The following is a 21,135-nucleotide window of genomic DNA, read 5'->3' as shown; positions in this document are numbered from 1 at the left end:
AATAAAATTTTATTTCCATTTAGGGTATTGATTTTAATTCTAAATTTAATTCTAAATTTTCCTCCTTTGGTTTTTCGGGTAAATTAATCGTATGTAATTTAAACCAAACAAATGGAAAATATACTTTTAATATTAATGATATTATAGATTTAATGATTGATATGAATAAATAACTTGATAAAATCAATTGATAAATAATCATTTTTGAAAAATCCCATTTTACTAATTCAAACTAAATAAAAAAAAAGAAGAAATAATTAATAAGAAAATTATAATCAATTAATTTTTTTTTGATATTTCTCTTTTTTATATTTACATTTTGAAAGTTTATTAAATTTCCTTTTATTTCTCCTTTACAAAAAGTATGATATTGATTATTCTCTTTTTCAAAACAAATTGGATAATTTTGAAAATCATTTCGAATGGATGGTATAATATTTGTTGTATAATAATAAAGAGAAAAAAAATGAAAAAAGAATTGAATAGATTGCATTGACAATTGAATAATGGTAAATTTTGTTTCTTCTGGATAGCGAATCATAAAAATATAAACAACATGTGCAATGACATCAAATGGTGTAAATATTGTAATTGGTAAAGATAGTTGTGTGAAATGTTTAAATTTTGATCTGTTTGCATTTTGATCACATTCTAGTCTTTTCTTTTGATCTCGATTTGGTTTAACCTTTTCCTTTGAAGTAATTTTTAACTCTAGTGATGAAAAAATTAATTCTTGTGAATAAAGTTTATCCAATTCTGTTCTATTTCTATATTCATCCATCAATTCTTGATAATCTAAACAATCAGAGGTTGGAAGCAATGCTCTAAACTCTTGATTATTTTGTTTTAGATTTTCTCCAATATATTGACGGACAATGATGGTTTGATCAATCGTTAGAAACTGTAACATTGCAACCATTATCAAATACAATGTATTAAAGATTGAAAATACTAATAAAATATTTAAACAAAAACTAGTTTTTGTCATTATTTAAAAAAGACAATTGAATAAATAAAAAAAATAAAACAAAAAAAGAAAATGATCAATGAGAAGAGATAAAGATGAAGATGAAGAGGGAAACCACCCCCCTCACTCACAATGGTGGGGTTAGGGTAATTTTCATTTATTAAAAATTTAGGATGTAACTAATCATTTTCAACAATTAGTTTACTATTTGTTCTGATGGATTTGGTTGAATTTCTATATCTTTAAGAATAATATCATTCTAAAAAATAAAATAAAATAATTTAAATATATTTGGAAAGTATTTTTTTTTGTTTGTTTTTTTTTTTGTACCTTTTCATTATCAATTCGATGGATATTAAGATTTGCCCAAGTTAAAGGTTTATATTTTGAAATAAAATAAAATATTACAACACGAATGATTAAAATAAAAAGTACAATTGTGATTATAGATTCGCAATAAATAATACTCTTAAAATCCCATGATATTTTTTTAAACTATAAAAAGTTAAAGAATAAATAAGTTATTTTTAGATGTATTTCTTTTTTTCAATTTACATTTTTAAAATTTAAATTTTCACCAATTAAATCACCATTACAAAAATTTTGAAAACTTGTATTATTAAAACAAATAGGATAATCTTTTAAATCCTCTCGAAGGGATGGTACAAATCTATATAGATAATAAAATAATAGAGTTGAATGAACTAAAAATTGACAAGTCAAAATGATCATTTCTATAACCATTAATTTTCTAACTTGATATAAATTTGAGAGAACTGGTTCCCAAAGAACCAAAACTTGATTGACCAACATTGTGATCATATCAAATGGTGACATGACAACAAATGGAATTGAAAACTTGTAGATATGTTTGAATTTTGATTTACCAGTATTTTGATCACAATCAATCCAAGTTCCATTTGGATTGGCTGACTCTTTAGAGGCAATTTTCAAAGAGAAAGAATTGAATACCAACTCTTGTGAATAAATGACATCCTTGGTCTTTTCTGTTCTATTTCTATAAACATCTATCAATTCTTTGTAATCTAAACAACTAGAAGTTGGAAGAAAAGCTTTAAACTCTTGATTGTTTTCTCTTTGATTTTCTCCAATGTATTGTTGGACATTGATGGTTTGATAAATAGAAAAAAACCTATATACACCAACCCATAAAAACATCAGTCCGTATAATATTGCCAATCCTATTGATATTTTTTGTATTCTTGACATAAAATGAAAAAGTATAGATATATATATAAAAAAAAGATATATAATATAGCAATGACATAATTTATGTGTTTATTTTTCAAAAAAAATAAAAATAATGATTATACCCCCTCCATCACCACCATTTCCATCACCAACACATTGTTTTTTTTGGAGGGGGGGTTACAAATATAAATAATTTTTAATTCCACCTTGCTCAGTTGGAATCATCATTGTCATCATTTTCCTCCTCTTCCTCCTCTACATCTTTAATTTCAATATCTTCATTTGTTTCTTCTTGATCATTTGTTTCATCCATTTCTTCCATTATTTCCTCTTCCAATATCTCTTCTTCTTCCTCTTCTTCTTTTTCTTCTTTTTCTTTTTCTTCTTCATTTTCTTGTTCTTCAATAATTCTATTAGCTTGAAAGAAATCAACAGTTTTAGATTTAGTATCATAGGAACAAAAACCATAATCCTTTGGGAATGAACTTGGATTGAATGTAAAGAGACCAGAATCTGATTGATATTGAAAAGTATCATATTTATCACCAAGTACCAATAAATCTGGTAATGGATACAATGATAAAGAATGATCATAATTCCAATAAATTGGTCTTATATCCAATGGTAAACATGATAAATGTGAATTTGATGATAATGTATTAATTACCTAAAAAAAAATAAAAATAAAAATAAATAAATAATTTTCTTTTTTTCTTTTTTCTATTTCTATTTTACACTTTGATGAAGATCAGTACCAGGATTTGGTTCTTTAATAATATGTCTTCTCATTCTATTTACAATATCATCTCTAAATATTACAATTTCTTGAGTACAATATCTTAATCTACATGGATTGGTTGTAAAAATACTATTTGGTATTCTTTGTTTAAATCCTTTTGTAAAATAATCAACTATTGCTGGTTTTGGTAATATATTTAATAATGAACCTGTTGGATCAGTTGGTCTAAAAATTAAAATAAAAAAGATAAAATATTAATATCATTTTATCTATTTTATCTATTTTTTCTATTTTCTTACCCAGGAACAAAAATAAATTTAGTTTTAATTAATAATTCTGGATATTTAATAATGATTGAAGCAAGATTATCAAAATGAGTTTTTAATTTATACTGAGTACCACCAATTAAAGGATGTTCAGTAAAATTGCCCATTAAAACGACTGCAATGGGAGGAAAATGAACGTATTTTTCAAAAACACTTTCCAAATGACTAACTACTGTTGGATTATCCAACCATACATCTGAAAAGAGAATAATTGAATTTTCGACCTCATTTTCGTATTGTTTTAATTTATGCATCATTCTATCGTTTGGTCTATCACCAAACATATCCAATCCTTGTAAGAGGTCAAGTGATTTTTGACGCTCCTCAGTATTGGAAGGTCTAATAGAGGCGGCCTTGAAAAGACCATCTTCAAACTCTCCCCAAACCAATACAATTCCATTTTCTGTAATCAAACCATATTCTGAAGTAGCATTTGTCAAATCCAATTGAACCTTTGAATTTAAATCTTCCAAATAATATTTTCCTTCAACAATTTGTGATATAGTTCCAAGTACACATTTCATTCCAGGATTACCAAGTAATGAATTGATTGGTGTCAATGTAAATTGATCCAATGACTTTTTTTGATTTGGTAATATTGGTGCTGCAAATGTTGGATGTCTTTCAAGTATTTGTAATGCAGTTTGATATCTTCTTCTAAATAATTCACTTTTTGATTTTGCATTACCATGTAATGATTTTTCTGGTTTTTCTTCTCTAAAATGGAAAAATAGAAAAGAAAATATTAATAAACTATATATATATATAGTTTTCTTTTTTTTCTTTTTCTTTTTTCTTATTTTACTTGACAAATAATTTTTTGTTTTGATCATAATGAAATAAAGGTACATCAAATGCAGAGATTACTTTGATTGCTTCTTTTTCAATTGATCCACTATCAGATTGTGATTCCAATTCTTTTAAACTATTTGATATAGTTTCTTTATCTACAAAATTTCCTTTTACTAAAAAAACAAAAAAGAGTATTAATAACTTATGATATGTATAGATTTACTTTTAATATGTATTTACAAGTAGATTTATCTAAATTTGTTAAAATTAGATCGACCAATTCTAATATTCTTTCATTTAGAGGTTGACTACTACCACTATCATCTCTATCTTGTTCATTGTTTGTATAACTTATTAGATGTTTTAATGCATCTGCTTTAATTGATAATCCTTGTAAACTAAATGATTTTGTTATTGATTTCTTTAATTGTAAATCCATTGATTCCTCTTTCTCTCTCTAAATAAAAAAAGAAACACAAATAATAGAATAGAAATGAACAAGTATAGAATAGTTTCAGTGTTAAGTTGGCGCCAAATTTTTTTTAAATTTAAAAAAAATTAAAAAAAAACAAATAATAGATCTATGACTATAAAGTACTTTTGATGATTTCAGATTTATAAAACCTTTGTTTATCTTTTATATTTTAAATTCTATTACTGATTTCCTTTTTTAGAAGTTCAAAACCACAATCATGATGTGTGGGGGTGTTGAACGTTTTTTAATTTAATTTATTTTTTTTATTTTTTTCGTCACTCTCATATGATCACAAAGTTGAATATTAAATGATGATCATTTAATACACATAATACTAGTCGAAATGGAACAATTTAAATCACAAAAAGATATAACAAGATGGGTTAAAGCAGTTGATACAGCACCATATCCATCAAAAGCAGATGAAGCATCATGTCCACCATGCATTAGATCAATGGGTAAAGGACCATGTGGAGAATTGATCATAGATGCATTTGTTTGTTTTCAAAAGGAAACTGATCATAGAGAAAAGTGTGCTCAAGCTTTTACTTCTTTAAGAAATTGTATGCTTAATTATCCTATTCGTTATTATGTTGCTTTATTTCAAAAGTATGAAAAAGAGAGAGAATGAGACAAAGAGTAGTACAATTAATCTTTTTTTTTTTTACTATATATAGTCCAAAGAATACAAAAGAAGTATTACCACCAAGTCCACAACAATAATAAAAAAAAGGTATATATTTTCTATCTATTTTCTAATTTCTAAATTATTAATTTTATTTCTATTTCTTTTTTTTTGTTTTTAGAGATTATTTAATTTTATAAAATTTTCAAGTATTTTACTACTATTTGTATCTTTTTGATTTTTATCAAGGATTGAATGAATGTAGGATTTAAAATGATCGGTAAGAGGGAGGTTAACCTTTTTCAAGAGATAGACAAGTAGTTCGGAACGATTAAAACTGACGGCTTCGGCTAGGATTTGGAGACCGTTTCGACTTGGTAGAGTGATTTCCATTCGTTCATAGACCAAAGCAAATACATCAACTTCCATATCACTGCCACTACGGATAAAATCTAAAAAGTATCTTTCAAATACGCTGACCGATTGAAAGTGATCCAACATGTAGAGAAGTGTTGGGAAATGACGACAAAATTGACCTCCCAACTCTTCATCCCATTCTAAACGCATTCCATCAACTCCACAACCAACATATTTCCAAAGATGATGTGTCAGAATATCGAGTAAATTGGTTTGATAGGTTTTGCAGCAATGTTTGATTAATTCACAAACATCACAAATATCCAATCCCATACCAAAATGATCCAACAAAAATTTGGTTGTCTTTTCGTGGCCATTTCCAATTGCACCCAACAAACAAGTCTTTTTAAGTTTTCTAGAGAATTCATGTTCCGATAACAGAGTAAAGAGACACTTTACAACACCAATATAACCACGTTTGGCTGCTACGATGAGTGCATTGGTTGTACATCTCCAATTATGACGTTTGTTTTGATAAATGATATATTCCAATACATCTAATCGATTAGACATGGCAGCCAAATCTAAAAACTCTGTACTATCAATTAATAATTGTGGATAGTAAACTTCGATGTATTTGAAAATTTCTAATGATCCAACTATGATTGAAATGGGAATCTTTTTCATTTGTTCGTCTGATAGAAATTGTGATAATAATCTAAGAATTTCTAAAATCTTTTTTGAATCTTTACAATCAACCATGACTGAAATATCAATCATTGAAATAGTTTCTCTAGAAAATTGATTTAATAAATATTTGATACAATCAATATTTAAAGATTCTAAAGATTTTTCAAATGTTGAAATGATATATGATTGATCGTTGTTGGATTCCAAATTTGATTCATTTGCAAATATTAAACATTTATCATGACCATTGCTAGCAGCCAAATACATTGCTCTTGGGTTTTGAGATTTATAATCTTGTTGAGCAAGGAATGGTTTCAATACCGACATGCTCTCCAAATCACCAACACTTGCAGCATGATTCCATAAACTTCCAAGTGGTATTGAACTATTCATTTCAAATAATGGAATTCCATTACCATTATTTAATAAATACTGAAGTAATTGATAATGTCCTTTTTGTGTTGCTATTTCTACCCATCTAAAATCTCCTTCTACTAGAGAGATTCTATTTGGTTTTAAAGTTGAAGAAGAAGATGAAGAAGAAGATTTAAAGGTTTTTTTAATTAATCCTTTAAATGTTATTCCTTTTTTTTGTAGTTGTTGTTGATTATTTTGTTGATTATTAATAGTTTGATTTGATTGAATTAATTGTAATTTTGATAATAAATTTTGAATAAGATTTATATTATTATTATTACAAGCATTTTGAATAGTTGAATGAGTAGGTAGAGCATTGTAAGAATGTTCAAGGTAAAAGATGATTTGAATGTGATTATTTTGAACTGCCAAGTCGTAGGCTCTGTTGTATTCAGAGTTGGCAGTTTCCAGTAGAAAAACGAGACAGTCCAAATGACCAGCCTCGGCGGCATAATCGGCGGTAGCACGACCAAGTTTGAATTTGTTTTGATGTAACCAAGTTAATAGATCGAGTCGACCTTTTTTGGCGGCAATGTTTGGTAGTTGAACAAGTGATGAAATGGCCTCGAAATAAAAGTATTTTCCTTGAGCAAGTGTATCCAAAATAGAGAGGTCTCGAACTCCATATTCAAAGGCAGATTTCCAACATTTATCAGTTACAGATTGTGGATTGGTACGGACTATATCAATGATGACTTGTTTCCATTCTAATCGAATGGCATGTATGAGTACGGTAGATGTAAAATGTACACATCTTTCAAAATATGGTCTCGTTGTATCTTGTTCAAATAAATTTAAAAGTCTCAATATTATTGATTCTTTAATATTGGTAGAGACGGGTGTATGATTATTGTGGAAGGATTGAAAACTTGGAGACATACAACAAGTTGATGATACATCGGATGAAATGGATGGGTCCATCATTGATAATACAGGGGAAGAGGATGAAGGTGATATTCTTGGTGATATTGCTATTGGTGAAAAATAGGGTGATGAAGTAGATGAAGATGAAGATGAGGAGGAGGATTGATGGGAATGTTGTGAATGTGGTGAATGTGATAAAGGTGAAATAAATTTTCTATATTCATGGTCCATTAAATGAATCAATGTTGAAACTGACCAATGATAATAAAAATTATTATTTGCCATATTTCCTTCTTCTTCAAAAAATGAAATAGTACTAGAAGAAGAAGAATTGGAACTTGAATTGGAAGAGTTGGATTTACGTTTTTCAATTAAAGTTGCAGGAAATATAATATACATAAATTTTGAATTGATTAAATCGTAACGATTTAATCGAACCAATTGATTTGGATCAAATTCATTGTCTTGTCTTATGCCACAACTAAACTTTGAATGATTACAATGTACATGGTATGATATTTGTCTTTTTAATATTACATTTTTAAATACATTTCTATAAAGTTGAATTTCCATTTTTTTCAAAAATAAAAAGATAAATCTAAATATAAAAAAAAAATAATAATAATAAGAAAATAAGATTGATTAAATGAAAATAAGTAGTAGTAATTAGGTAAGGTAAAGGTGGTTGATGGGTGGTAAGGATTTCAAATAAATAAGGGAAAAAAAAAATTGATCAACCATGAATACAACGATTAAAAAACGTTGTTGTTCAAATAGATTTGAATTGATTGAAATAGGATATTGTGTGATGATGGAAGCAATAGTCATATAAAAAAAAAAAAAAAGTTTAAATGGGAGGGTAGTTTATGACCATAAGTAAAGATGATGATGATGAATTTAATTTACATGTAAATTAATTTGATGATTTAAGGAAGATAAACTATAGCCAAGTATAGAATTGGATTAATCCACCAATTAGGAGGGGGGGTCAATAAATTGGTCATTGATATACATACATTTTTTAAAAAAAAAAATAGATTAAATAAATAAATAAATAAATAAAATAAGTAGTAGTCTCTCTCTATATCTCTACCTTTTTGTGTAGTAAAAAGTATGTAAAAAGAGAGAATGGTGGAATGGAAAGGAATGGTAGACTAGTCAAGTGTGATGATGATTATACATCACATATTCCATCCCTCTAACCACCCCACACTCCTTTTGGTGTAAATTAAAATAACCTCCTCCAACTACTACTAGGTACTAGACAAACTTTGACGCTAGTGATCACACACACATGGAACACAAACACAAAAGAAGTGTTGATTTGATCAGAGGGTGGGATCCATACGCTCAATCATTTTCTTTTATAGTTGTACGTGTGGTTTTTTTTTTTTTTTTCTAAAAGGTCGATACGATAGAGAAGGAAAGGGTAAGGTCAAGGGTGAGGAAAAAAAAAAAGAAGTGGATGGTCAATAGATTTGGACTGATTTGATTGATTTGATTTGACATTGATTGATTGATTAATTGATGATCATTGCACAGTGTTTCTTCTTCTTCTTCTTCTTCTTCTTCTTCTTCTAAGTGTTATCCACAAACAAACAAACCATAACCATAACCACCAACGATAGTTGTAATGTATTACATTTTTTTGTGTTTGTATCTCTACCCCTCTACAATCAGTAAAGGTACTCTCTTTTTAAAATATTAATATATTAATATATTTACCACTACACTCTTGTTGTTCTGTTCTTTTCTTGTTTATGAACTAAAAAGGTACATGATTGAATAAGATTAATCTTTACATCATGAATGATCATCCGTGAATCCAATTTCACTACACTCTTTGAAGTAAAAAATATTAAAAAAAATCCATTCATGAATTTGGGGGTGACGAATGAGCAGATTCAGCAATCTGATGTCATTGTTCTCTCTCTCCCTCTCTCTTTACGATACTCGATACACATAGAAGAGTAAACGATGATATTATCATCCATATTTAAATCATCTACCACTACTACTACGACATCATCATTGATCCGTAGTAGTAATCTAATCTATAGATCTCTATCAACATTAAATCTAGTCAACTCGCAGTCACAACCATCATCATCATCATCATCATCATTCACCCCTTCTACTTTATCTTCTTCTTCTTCTTCTTCATCTTTTTCAATTTATCGTCGTTTATACTCTTCAACTCCTACTCCTATAATTGATTATACAAAAATTATACCAAAAGAAGGAAATATACCAACAAGTATATTAGAGAAAAGAGGTAGATCATTACATAATAGAATAGATCATCCATTATCAGTTATCAAGAAAAAGATACATTATCATTTCAAAGAGATTGTTGAAGCAGATGGAAAGACTATAACAAGATTCAACTTTTATGACAACTTTGATTCCAAAGTAACAAGTAAACAAAACTTTGATGATTTATTATTTCCAAATGATCATATTGGTCGTAGTCCAAATGATACTTATTATTTTGACGAGAATACTCTATTACGTACACATACAAGTGCACATCAAATGGAATTGTTACTCAAAAAGAATCCAAAGGATACTGCCTTTTTGGTGACAGGTGATGTTTATAGAAGAGATACTATCGATTCTGTTCATTATCCAGTATTTCATCAAATGGAAGGTGTTCAAACCTTTACATTACCAAATTCATCAGAGACTCCATTTAAATTTAATCCAAATAATGATTATTATAATGATGGTCAATATGCAATGGATTCAAATATTCAATTTGTTGAAAAACATTTAAAATCAACATTGGAATCGATGATTAGATCAGTAATTGGAACAAATTTAGAGGTACGTTGGATTGATGCCTACTTTCCATTTACGGCACCAAGTTGGGAGATGGAAATCTTATTCCAAGGAAGATGGTTGGAAGTATTGGGATGTGGAGTTGTACACCCAGGTATTCTAAACGCAGCTGGTCGATCTGATGAATATGCATGGGCATTTGGTATTGGATTGGAACGTTTGGCTATGATTCTCTTTGACATTCCAGACATTCGTTTGTTTTGGACTGAAGATGATCGTTTTCATCGTCAATTCAAAGGAGTAGACAAGAAACCAGAGGAAATTACAAACATTGACATTTCAAAAACTCGTTTCCAACCCTACAGTAAATTCCCATCATGTTTTAAAGATATTACATTTTGGTTACCACAACAAAAAGATTTATTCCACGAGAATCATCTCTATGAATTTCTTCGTGGTGAAGCTGGCGACCTCATCGAAGATGTTCAATTAATCGATACCTTTGTACATCCAAAAACTGGTCTAACCAGTCAATGTTATCGTATCAATTATCGTTCAATGGAAAGAAACCTAACAAATGAAGAAATTGATCTTCAAATGTCAAATATTCGTTCAAAAATTGAAAATAAATTAAATATAAAATTAAGATAAGGAAAAAAGAAATAAATAAATAAATAAAATTGATCAATTTTATCTTTATTTGTGATGATGATGACAAGATTCACAATTTTCTTTCCAAATTGAACCATCTGTATAAAATTCTTTTTTCCAAATTGGTACTGTACTTTTAATTGTATCAATTGCATATTGTACTGCTAATAATGAATCTAATCTATGTGGTGATGATACTAATATATAAATACTTGTTTCTTTTATTTCTACTTTACCAATTCTAAATAGAAAAAGGAAAAATTAATAAATGATTTAAATGATTTATATTTTTCTTCTTTTTTTCATACTTGTGAATAATTGAACAATTTTGAATATTAAAATTTTGATAAAGATGATTTATAATTTTTTCAATTTCTTTTAAAGCCATTGGTATATAAGCTTCATATTCTAAATAGAGTACTTGTTTACCTTTAAAGTTATCACGTGTTGTACCTATAAATGTTGATATTGCTCCTGCTTTTTCATCACCAACCATATCTATATATTTCATCAAATCTATCTTTTCATTTGTTATTTCAATATAAACATTTCTATCATTATCTATTATTTTATTTATAATCGTCATTTTTTTTGTTTGTATTCTACTATTAGCACAGGTAATTATGATGAAGATCAAAAAAGGGGTGAATACGTATCTAATGTCCTTTTTCGAAAATTTAATTAAAAATTTTTGTTTTTTTTTTTCTAAATGATCATCATATGATGCATTCGTCATTATCATTTTCATTATCATTATCATTATTTATTTTTATAAATATTCTTTTTTTTTATATTTAGATGGAATTCCCAAAATTAACAAATGATTTATTTATTAGATCATGTAAAGGAGAATTGGTTGAAAGAGTACCGGTATGGATAATGAGACAAGCAGGTAGATATTTACCAGAGTTTAAAGAGGTTAGAGCAGATACAGATTTCTTTGGAGTATGCAAGACACCAGAGTTGGCATGCAAGGTGACATTACAACCAATTGATAGATACCCAGGATTGGATGCATCGATCATTTTCAGTGACATTTTGGTGGTACCACAAGCAATGGGATTGGAGGTACAAATGATCCCAGGTAAAGGTCCACACTTTCCACAGCCACTCAAGACTCCCGAAGAAATGTCACGTCTCATCTATCCAGTAGATGTACATAGTTCACTCAAATACGTATTTGAAGCTATTACATTGACACGTCACAGACTTGGTGGACGAGTACCATTGATTGGATTTACTGGTGCACCATGGACATTGATGGCATACTGTATCGAAGGTGGAGGTATTTCAGGTGGCAACTTGAATGCTGCCAAAGGTTGGTTATACAATCACAAGGAAGCATCACACAAACTCTTGCGCATGTTGACCGACGTTTGCATAGACTATCTCGTTGGACAAATTGAAGCTGGTGCTCAAGCCATTCAAGTATTTGACTCTTGGGCCGGAGAATTATCACCACATCTCTTTTACGAGTTTGCTCAACCCTATCTATTAGAGATTGCCGAAAAGGTCCGTGCCAAACATCCAAACATTCCACTCATTCTGTTTGCCAAGGGTGCCAATCATGCTTTGGAATCATTGGCTGCCAATTCTGTCTATGATGTCCTCGGTATCGATTGGACCATTGACCCAACCCAAGCTCGTCTCATCACTGAAAAATATAAAAAGACATTACAAGGTAATCTTGATCCTGCCGTATTATATTGTCCAAAAGAAATAGTTGACGAACAAGTTGAAAAAATGATTCAAGGTTTTGGTATTCAACGTTATATTGCAAATCTTGGTCATGGTATGCAACCTCAACATAATCCAGATAGTGCTAATAATTTTATCAATTCAATTCACAAATTTGGTAAAGAAAAGAAATAATAAATTATAATAATATAATTATTACTTTATTATTTTAAATTACTCTACTCTATTTTTTTAATAATCTTTTTCTTTATCAAATTCTTGACGATGAATAAAAGTCATACCTTCATTACGAAGAGCTTTTAAGATTGGTTTATAAAATTCTTCAGTAATTGGAATGACAACACCAGTTTCTTTAATATTTCCTTCGAGTAATAGTTCGGCGGCAATAGCAGCTGGTAAACCAATGGTATAGGCCATGGCAGAAAGATCTTTTGTACCATAATAGACGAGGGTAGAAGTTTTAGTTTCATGACGTCCTTCTGGCCATTCAATACCAAAGATGTGATGGAGAATGATGAGATCTCTTTCAGATGGTGAAAATTCCAATTTGCCTTTGAGTAATTGTGAAAAGGCATTAAAATAACTACCCTTTTGAGCAATTTCAATGGTTTCCGAGAATACTCCCAACCATTCAAATACCGACAAGATGTAGGTAATCTTTTCATCATCATAACCTTTACTTGGGTAACCACGACGAGTACGTAATTTACGACGGAACATTTCTTGTGTTGAAAATTTATCGTTTGCACTTGTCGATGATAATGGATCTGGTAAAATGGCTCTAAGAGCCTTGTTCCATGAAATCTTTTCTTGTCCAACCTTTAAAAGACCAACTTCTGTTTCATCCAATAGACCAATTTCAACGGCAGCTTCAATTACTTGACAAAAACCTTTATAACGAATAGTACCTCTAAAGATTGTTTTACTATCTTGAATACCATAATATTGACCAAGTGAGAGACAATTTCTATTTGGTACACCTTCGATTGAAAGGGCAGGGAAGATGTCTACCTTTTGAACACGTTTGTAAACTTCTTGACCAGAGACTACAATGTCACGTCCATCTTGTTTGTAGGCAGCAGGCATTTTGACAGCTTCCAACATACCTCTTGGACTCCAACTAAACTTGTAACCCATTGGATTGTCGGAAGATTCTGGAGCTGGTAAACCACCACACCAAGATACAAATGAACGAATTTTACCACCTTGCTTTTTCACACTATTGATGACTCGCGATGCTTCCAAATGATCAACTCCTGGATCCAAACCCATTTCATTTAAAAATGTTAAATTTGCATCTTTTGCTTCTTGATGAAGTTGTTTCATTTCATTTGTCAAATAACTTGTAGTAATGAGATGTTTTTTTGTACGTAAACAACTTTTTGCAACCAATAATGTCAAGTCATCTGGCAAAAGAGAAATGACAACTTTTTGTTTTGAAACTAGTTTATCCAATTTTGATTGATCATTTACATCAATCACAATAGTTTGAATATCTGGTTCAAATTTAACAGCCTTGTTTACTTGATCAGCATCAATATCTGCTACAACCACTTCATGACTTGGATTACGAGCAAGATAGGAAATGACTGGGTGTGAAATTAATCCAGCACCAATAATTAAAACTCGCTTAATCATTGCTTCTCTTTTCTTGCGCAACTCTTTAATGTATTCAAATGGTGGTGTCAATGATCCATGAGCTGTAATGGTAGCACGTTTAATTTCATCTGGAATATCATTCATCTTGTCATATGGCTTTAATGGATCGGATCTAACAATTGCTTCCATAAATTGTAATAAATGATCTCCAAACCATTGTGTTGCTTCCTTTGGAAATTCTGTTGGTAAATTATCAACTGCTAAAAATAATATTCCTTCTCTATACATATATTTTTGATCAGTTGTACTAAAAAATAGAATAAAAAAAATAAATAAAATGGAAATATAAATATTTAAATATATTATTTTTTTCTTACGGATCATGAATTTCTTGAGTTTTTGGATCATAAATATATAATGGAGAATCAATTGAAGTTGTTTTCATTAAAAATTCCAATGAACCATTAATATCTGCTGAAATATCAGCTACACCAATTAAACGTGAATTACCAGTTTCAACCAATTGTTCCATTTGTCTAATTGTAATTAATCTTGGGAATTTTGCATCCCAATACATACAATTAATTAAACATGAAATATATGGTGCATACTAGTAGAAAATTAAAAAAAAAAAATTAATTAATTAATATTTTAAACTATGTTAAAATGATTCTTTTTTTTGTTTTGTTGTTTTTTTTTTACCTTTTCAAAAAAGATTGGTTTATATTTTGATGGATCTTTATAATAATCATCTTTATCAAATTTCTTTGATGAATCTATTGGTTCTACCATATGTTCAGATTTTATAATTGTACCATATAAAATTCCTCTTTCTCCCTCTAAAAAATAAATAAAAAAATATATAAAAGTTAATATATTATTATTTCTTTTTTTTTTTTCCATTTTTTTTTTTTTTTTTTTTTTTTTAACTTTTATTTTTAACAAGATCAACCATTTCATCAGGAGTAACCATTTTATGAGGAAGTAATTTAAAAATGGAAAGAGCACCTTGAGCAACAGCACCATCAGAAGTGAAAGCAAAGGTAAATGGGAGGAGATCATCGGGGAGACCAACTTGAGAGATTTCTTCACCGATGGCACGAACGGCATCCATGGCATTTTCCAACTTGCTGTAGACATAGGAGTAACCGACATGGAGGAATGGGGTAGAGAAACCCTTGGCCAAGAGACGATCACCAAGGGCGTGCAACATGTCAATCATACCAGCGTAACCGGCAAAGGCACCAAAACGAACAAGACGCTTGTTTTGATTGTCAGTGATACGCTCGTAATCAATGAGACGGATCTTTTTGTTGTTGATCTCGTCCAACATGGGCATGTTGTATGGCTGTGCCTTGATGGTGTGCGAAAAGAACAAGTAGGTCTTGCCTTCAAACAAGTACTCGGATGGCACCTCCTTGACGGCACAGATTGTGTCACAGTCGCGTAAATCCTCTTGGATGATGGCACCGGCCTTTTCATAGGCGGCATTGCTATAGTTTCGCAGTGTGCTTGGTTGCACAATGCAACGAATGCCGCGCTTGACTAACTGTTCAATGTGTGATGGTGCCAAGGGTGCACGACGTTCCCATCGATTCTTATCTTCTCTACGTAATCCAAGTGTATATACTCTAGTAGTAGAAGTAGTAGTAGTAGTAGGAGTTGTAATGATTGGACTATTTGTTTCTGACATTTTTTACTTTCTTTCTTTCTTTTAAAAAATAATAATAATAATAATAAAAAGAGAGAGAGAATAAAAAAAAAAAACAATTATCAGTCTACGATAATAATGATAATGTTTAGAATGAACGACCGTGTGGTTGGGTAAAAGAAGAGAAGAACAAAATGAGGGAGTGGTGTGATCACAGAAAAAAACAAAAAATTAATATTTGTTTGTTGTTTTTTTAAAATTTTAAAAAAAAGGAGGTCGGAAATTGATGAGGGAAATTTCAAAACACCTCTTGGCAACCAGTGACACGTTTTTTATTCAAAAAATCGCTTTCGTGAAACCCATAGAACACAGATAAACAAATATATATAAGTTTCTCGAATACGTAGTACTCTAAAGATTTATTAAATATTTATTGATATTTTTGTACAAGAAATTAGAAATCTCTGGTGACTATTCCTTTGATAGTTTCTTCAACTCTATCAGTAACACTAAACAGTAGTTTTGGATATTATTCTCTGTCGTGTTAGTGTCATATAGAGGCATCTAATAGTAGATACCATCCATTCATTGACATCATTACACCTAAATTGAGCAAGTGTCATCAATGCTTAGATAAGCATCGTTTTGTTTCTCCTTTCATTTTTTTTTTTTTGTACAACGAAAAGTAAGAATAAAATCAAAGAAGAAGAATAATAATAATAATTCTAATATTTATTTATTTATTCTAGGTCACTTGGTAAATGTCAAAACTATAATTTGGCTCAAGGTGAGTATGGTAATGGAATATGGGAAGAGACAACGCATCCACAAAAATAATAATAGTTTAATGATGTCATCACTGATATCATTAACAACTTGATACAAACAGATCTGATTGTTAATTCAACATCAATATGAACAATCAAAGTTTCAATGATCGACAAAACAAGAGAACAAGTATTTTAGAGTTAAAACACCTCCAACTCCACGACTTTATCATCTTTTGGTAGTGCTCCTGCTAGTAGTTGCAACACAACTATTTTCCCATTCTAAACTGGATCTACTTCAACCACAGAATTGCAAGGTGTGCGATATCAACAAACCAACACCCAGTGCAATCACAACTCCCGCTGCTCCTTCTTTGCCAATTTCATTTGTATGGGGTAGCATAGACGCTACGATGATTGGTCAAGTTGAGAGCGTGGGCATTCTACTGAACTCTGTTGGAAGGTAGGGCGTGAATGGTTTGTCGTGCGTGGGCGCCGAGTATATGGTTGGCGAATTGGGATTGTTGGAAGGGTCGGCGAGGAAACGATTCATCGTCCACGCCTTTTGCGCAACTTGTCTGACGTCCAATGGAGTGCTTCTCTTATGCCATTTTTGTATTTATTTGTTTTAACGTAAGATGATGACTAGTACAGCTACCAATTGATTGAACTAATCTCTTTTGTATTAAGGGCGGGCTTTTTTATAAGTAATTCATTCCCTATCGATAGGAGGAGTAGTACAGAAGTTACAAAGTTTGATTAATTATACTTTTAATTTTAATGCTGAAACATTCGGGCCGGGCGGTATAAATACCGCAAAATTGTTTTATGCTTCATCCAAAAAATTGGGCTTGTAGCTCAGATGGTAGAGCGTTCGTTTTGCATACGAAAGGTAAAGGGATCGATACCCTTCTGGTCCACACTTTTATTTCCCAATATTTTCCAATTGATCTGGAGTTGTTTTTTTTCTTGTGTCTGTTCAAACATACATCATTATATATTTATATAAACAAAACCACTCAACCTAGAAGCAAGAGCACAGCAACTTATTATTCGTTTCACTCATTACTTAAGTTGCTGTTACCTTAATAACTAAAGTACCATTTTTTGCGTATAAGTCTCATCATTTAAACGGACACGCGCAAAAAAAACCCGACTTTTTTCATTTTTGTTTTAGAACTCTGCTTCGACCTAGCTTTATTCTGTTCCTCATCAACCATACCACTCATCGAGTACCTGGCTAATGGAGAATGGTCACTCTTTATGGCCCGACAGACCATAATAGCAATGTTGATCCTGAAAGACTGCCACCAGACCTGTCAACATCACGGATTCTATCAAGTTTAATCAAATTTAATCATGGATGCAATTAATCAGCGTAAAGACAACCAACCGAGGCGACCGTAGCGATGAAATCACTTCACTAAAATGGACAAAGGTATCCCCCGACTCTACTGTAAATAGCTGGTGACCAAAGGGTCCCATACGTATAGGAATCGGCGTAGGATTCGCTGTAGGCCAAATAACTCTTTGCCACAAAGGTTATCTCATTTAATCATTAAACTAAACAAAATAAAATTTCTAGTGGTGATCCTGGATACCCACCTTAGTAGTAAAAAAAAAAAAAACAATTGATCCTGGATTTGTACGATGTGGTATGTTTTTTTAAAGTATTAATTACACCAAATTTAAATCTAGATGGGATGAGGTGAGGGTTGTTGAGCGCGTGGTTGAACGCTGTGTGTAGAATTGGAACTAGTTGGTCGGAGTAAGATTTGTAAAAGAGTGTAGAGGTGGCAGACTGGCAACAGTCAATGAGCCCTAGGTTATTCTTTAATCGTGTTATTACCATCAAATATGTATGTATACACTATTGTGATCTATACACTCGCATATACACATTCACATACACATACACCCTCGCACGCACAACCATACCAACATAAACAATTCAGATTAATAGATTACTGTAAAAGAGAGATTGATCAATGATCTTAATGGTTAAGAGTATTTAGAAAATTTATTGTCCAAATTAATATTTGCTTGCTAGATCATTGTATTCTCTCCCACGACATATTAGAACCAACAAATTAGTTGTTCATCATTTACTCTTTTTGGTAAACGTGTTTTATTGTGTGATTATGGAGATGATTATTTTAGAGACAAGTTATTTTATCTATTTTCCACCAAATGATTGATCATCTGGTTTTTCTTTTGTAACAGAGTCTATGAAAAAATTAAAATAAATGATCAATTCGACGATTGTAATAAAATAGTGGTGGTGTTTGCCATCTATATATCTTACAAAACTGAATAAAAATAAAATCTCGATACTGAAAATATAGTTGATTGTGATGATAGTTGCAACGACGACGACGACCATATGGTTATGTAAGATCATCACATGACATATATGATTGGACAATCTAGATTGGGAAATTTTTTTCCCTATCCTCCATACACACAACACCACCACCACCAATCCAAATTTGATCATTATATTTTTAATTTATATACGATAAGAGGATTATATATATATAGATAATATTAAACTACAACTCTACTATGTATATAATATATATTTATGATGAATTAAATTATTGATTTACCTATTTTTTTTTTTTTTTGTTAAACAAAAATATTATTCAACTTTAGTTTAATTGTGAAATTTTCAAACAATATGAAAACTAGTATATTTTTAATTTCTATTATTATCATTTGTTGTCTTTGTATTTCATTGACCAATTCATTCCAACTCTATCTCAAGTCTGGATCAACATGGCAACTCAAAGCAAACACTACTTGCCAAGATGACAACTATCTCGTTAACAAGATGAATTTCAATAGAGGAGACTAACATGAATTCCTATTTGTATCCAACTCAAGTGTTGAAGACCTTGCACCACGTACCTACTCTATAGATGTTAGATCAGATAAATCTGAAGAGACCATTGATTATTTGGATATCCTCGATCCACCCAACAAATACTATGGAAAAACGCCACAAGACTTCATGGTGTGCTTACAACATCTATCCATTTCGTATCAACAATAGAAATCTGATTCAGGGTGGTGATTATGTAATTCATATGAAAAGGGAAGGTTTCAGTCAAATGACTAAATAAAAAAAAATTTAAAGATTAAAAAATATTGTGTTGTTTGTTTTCTATTGTATAATTAAGAAAAGATAAGATAATTGGTGATTAATCAGAAAGGTGTCATACCAGTATCTCTATGTAGTAAAGTAATCAGAATTAAATCAACAAAAGATTGTAAAACCGACAGATCAACAAGATCACTCGTACTATGCCCTTTCATCAACACGACTATGGTATGTAACATTAACATTGCCAATGTTCGAGTCGAGAGAGCCAATTCATTTGTAACGAATCTGCGCACGCAGTACAATGGTATTTGTCTGGTGTAGTGACATCACGAGGTAACTCTGTTACGTGTTCTCGCTGTCCATTTCGTATGTAACATGTACTCATGGCACAGGCTTCATACGTGACATATTCGAACATATTCAACATATCTCCACCGCCGTGATCATCCACCTCCCTCATTCGTATGTGAGATGATCATGGATAATCAAAATTGTAGACGTGATTCAATATTGGCATCAGTCGATCGATGCAAGCGACACATACGTACTCTTGGAAGAATTTATACACTCAAGTGCAAATGATAAAAACAATAGGTTCAAATAGATGAATCATATCAATTGGGACGATCTCTAATAATAGTCTGATCACATGGTTTGGGTTTTAACCCTCTACCTTGCCATTGCTATACAAATATAGACAAAGAAATATAATTATAAATCAATTGCCCATCAGATCTTGAAATGATCAATGAGTAGGGATCACAGTCAACCTTTTTAAAAGTGACTTGATAAATAAATTATTTTCGGTGATCAACAATTATATAGTAACTCGATTGTAGTTTTGTACAGACTGTTTACAATGAAATAAAATATAGATGATAAATTTATAAATTTTTTTTTGATTGGAGAAATATTCTTTTTGTTTTTAATTAATATTTAAATGAATACTTTGTTATTTACATTTCAATCTGATGATAGCTCCTTGTGACACTCTATTTGATATTTGTCTAGAAACAGATAAAGCACCTTCCTTGGTGAGTGTAATAACTATATAGATACTTGGTAAATATATAATTAGTTTGAGAGGTATATAATAATAATAATATATAGATATATGAATATATAGATAGTAATAATGACTTTAGATTAGATTGTAAATGATTATTAATTATAGTAATAAAAGATGAATTAATGTTTATTGATTTCATTGGTCTTTTATAGTTTGTTGTTCGAGACGACTAACCGACAATAGTTTAGTCGTTAGTATTTTTATCCAGCATACTTTCTATATTTGGCACCAGGATTAAGTATGTTGATAATTAGATGAAATATCATTGACTAATCATTGAACTGTACTTTAATTTACAATCTGAATCTAACAGTGAGCCCCCTAATTTTGGCTGCTTCAAACAATTTGT

The 21,135-nt window shown here is 30.5% G+C and overlaps 12 protein-coding genes and 1 non-coding gene across 13 annotated transcripts; 5 read left to right on the top strand and 8 right to left on the bottom strand.

The window, feature by feature from the left end:
- Positions 1-45: 45 nt before the first annotated feature.
- Positions 46-988, bottom strand: DFA_03760 (uncharacterized protein; the record flags this gene model as incomplete). The annotated part of the gene is made up of 3 exons (XM_004357036.1): positions 46-51; positions 125-232; positions 317-988. 3 exons carry the CDS (start codon positions 986-988, stop codon positions 46-48), a joined length of 786 nt encoding a protein of 261 aa, XP_004357091.1.
- Positions 989-1,163: 175 nt separating this feature from the next.
- DFA_03759 (uncharacterized protein) lies at positions 1,164-2,197 on the bottom strand (the record flags this gene model as incomplete). Its single annotated transcript, XM_004357035.1, has 3 exons — positions 1,164-1,226; positions 1,376-1,462; positions 1,523-2,197. 3 exons carry the CDS (start codon positions 2,195-2,197, stop codon positions 1,164-1,166), a joined length of 825 nt encoding a protein of 274 aa, XP_004357090.1.
- A 193-nt stretch (positions 2,198-2,390) lies between these two features.
- Positions 2,391-4,475, bottom strand: DFA_03758 (putative DNA polymerase epsilon subunit B; the record flags this gene model as incomplete). The annotated part of the gene is made up of 5 exons (XM_004357034.1): positions 2,391-2,846; positions 2,915-3,143; positions 3,218-3,961; positions 4,050-4,209; positions 4,277-4,475. The coding sequence occupies 5 exons, from the start codon at positions 4,473-4,475 to the stop codon at positions 2,391-2,393; spliced, it is 1,788 nt and encodes a 595-aa protein (XP_004357089.1).
- A 379-nt stretch (positions 4,476-4,854) lies between these two features.
- Positions 4,855-5,234, top strand: DFA_03757 (uncharacterized protein; the record flags this gene model as incomplete). Its single annotated transcript, XM_004357033.1, has 2 exons — positions 4,855-5,120; positions 5,189-5,234. 2 exons carry the CDS (start codon positions 4,855-4,857, stop codon positions 5,232-5,234), a joined length of 312 nt encoding a protein of 103 aa, XP_004357088.1.
- Positions 5,235-5,313: 79 nt separating this feature from the next.
- On the bottom strand, positions 5,314-8,037 carry DFA_03756 (uncharacterized protein; the record flags this gene model as incomplete). Its single annotated transcript, XM_004357032.1, has 1 exon — positions 5,314-8,037. One exon carries the CDS (start codon positions 8,035-8,037, stop codon positions 5,314-5,316), a length of 2,724 nt encoding a protein of 907 aa, XP_004357087.1.
- A 1,404-nt stretch (positions 8,038-9,441) lies between these two features.
- Positions 9,442-10,896, top strand: mpheS (phenylalanine-tRNA synthetase; the record flags this gene model as incomplete). Its single annotated transcript, XM_004357031.1, has 1 exon — positions 9,442-10,896. The coding sequence occupies one exon, from the start codon at positions 9,442-9,444 to the stop codon at positions 10,894-10,896; it is 1,455 nt and encodes a 484-aa protein (XP_004357086.1).
- Positions 10,897-11,077: 181 nt separating this feature from the next.
- Positions 11,078-11,482, bottom strand: mocs2l (molybdenum cofactor synthesis protein 2 large subunit; the record flags this gene model as incomplete). The annotated part of the gene is made up of 2 exons (XM_004357030.1): positions 11,078-11,093; positions 11,205-11,482. 2 exons carry the CDS (start codon positions 11,480-11,482, stop codon positions 11,078-11,080), a joined length of 294 nt encoding a protein of 97 aa, XP_004357085.1.
- Positions 11,483-11,694: 212 nt separating this feature from the next.
- Positions 11,695-12,768, top strand: hemE (uroporphyrinogen decarboxylase; the record flags this gene model as incomplete). Its single annotated transcript, XM_004357029.1, has 1 exon — positions 11,695-12,768. The coding sequence occupies one exon, from the start codon at positions 11,695-11,697 to the stop codon at positions 12,766-12,768; it is 1,074 nt and encodes a 357-aa protein (XP_004357084.1).
- A 57-nt stretch (positions 12,769-12,825) lies between these two features.
- Positions 12,826-15,886, bottom strand: aass (aminoadipic semialdehyde synthase; the record flags this gene model as incomplete). Its single annotated transcript, XM_004357028.1, has 4 exons — positions 12,826-14,500; positions 14,571-14,803; positions 14,896-15,032; positions 15,124-15,886. The coding sequence occupies 4 exons, from the start codon at positions 15,884-15,886 to the stop codon at positions 12,826-12,828; spliced, it is 2,808 nt and encodes a 935-aa protein (XP_004357083.1).
- Positions 15,887-15,982: 96 nt separating this feature from the next.
- Positions 15,983-16,681, top strand: DFA_03751 (uncharacterized protein; the record flags this gene model as incomplete). Its single annotated transcript, XM_004357027.1, has 2 exons — positions 15,983-16,017; positions 16,594-16,681. The coding sequence occupies 2 exons, from the start codon at positions 15,983-15,985 to the stop codon at positions 16,679-16,681; spliced, it is 123 nt and encodes a 40-aa protein (XP_004357082.1).
- Positions 16,682-17,458: 777 nt separating this feature from the next.
- DFA_03750 lies at positions 17,459-17,531 on the top strand. Its single transcript has one exon. It is a non-coding gene; the product is annotated as a tRNA-Ala (tRNA).
- A 341-nt stretch (positions 17,532-17,872) lies between these two features.
- On the bottom strand, positions 17,873-18,463 carry DFA_03749 (uncharacterized protein; the record flags this gene model as incomplete). The annotated part of the gene is made up of 3 exons (XM_004357026.1): positions 17,873-17,945; positions 18,099-18,157; positions 18,293-18,463. 3 exons carry the CDS (start codon positions 18,461-18,463, stop codon positions 17,873-17,875), a joined length of 303 nt encoding a protein of 100 aa, XP_004357081.1.
- Positions 18,464-18,787: 324 nt separating this feature from the next.
- On the bottom strand, positions 18,788-20,177 carry DFA_03748 (uncharacterized protein; the record flags this gene model as incomplete). The annotated part of the gene is made up of 2 exons (XM_004357025.1): positions 18,788-18,837; positions 19,958-20,177. 2 exons carry the CDS (start codon positions 20,175-20,177, stop codon positions 18,788-18,790), a joined length of 270 nt encoding a protein of 89 aa, XP_004357080.1.
- Positions 20,178-21,135: the final 958 nt, after the last annotated feature.

The sequence above is a fragment of the Cavenderia fasciculata genome (genome assembly GCF_000203815.1).
Source record: "Cavenderia fasciculata unplaced genomic scaffold Scf_Dfasci-G-b-285a01.f1-5, whole genome shotgun sequence".
NCBI classification, from domain to species: domain Eukaryota; phylum Evosea; class Eumycetozoa; order Acytosteliales; family Cavenderiaceae; genus Cavenderia; species Cavenderia fasciculata.
The sequence above is the reverse complement of the archived record's forward strand: the minus strand, read 5'-3'. Positions and strand labels throughout refer to the sequence as shown.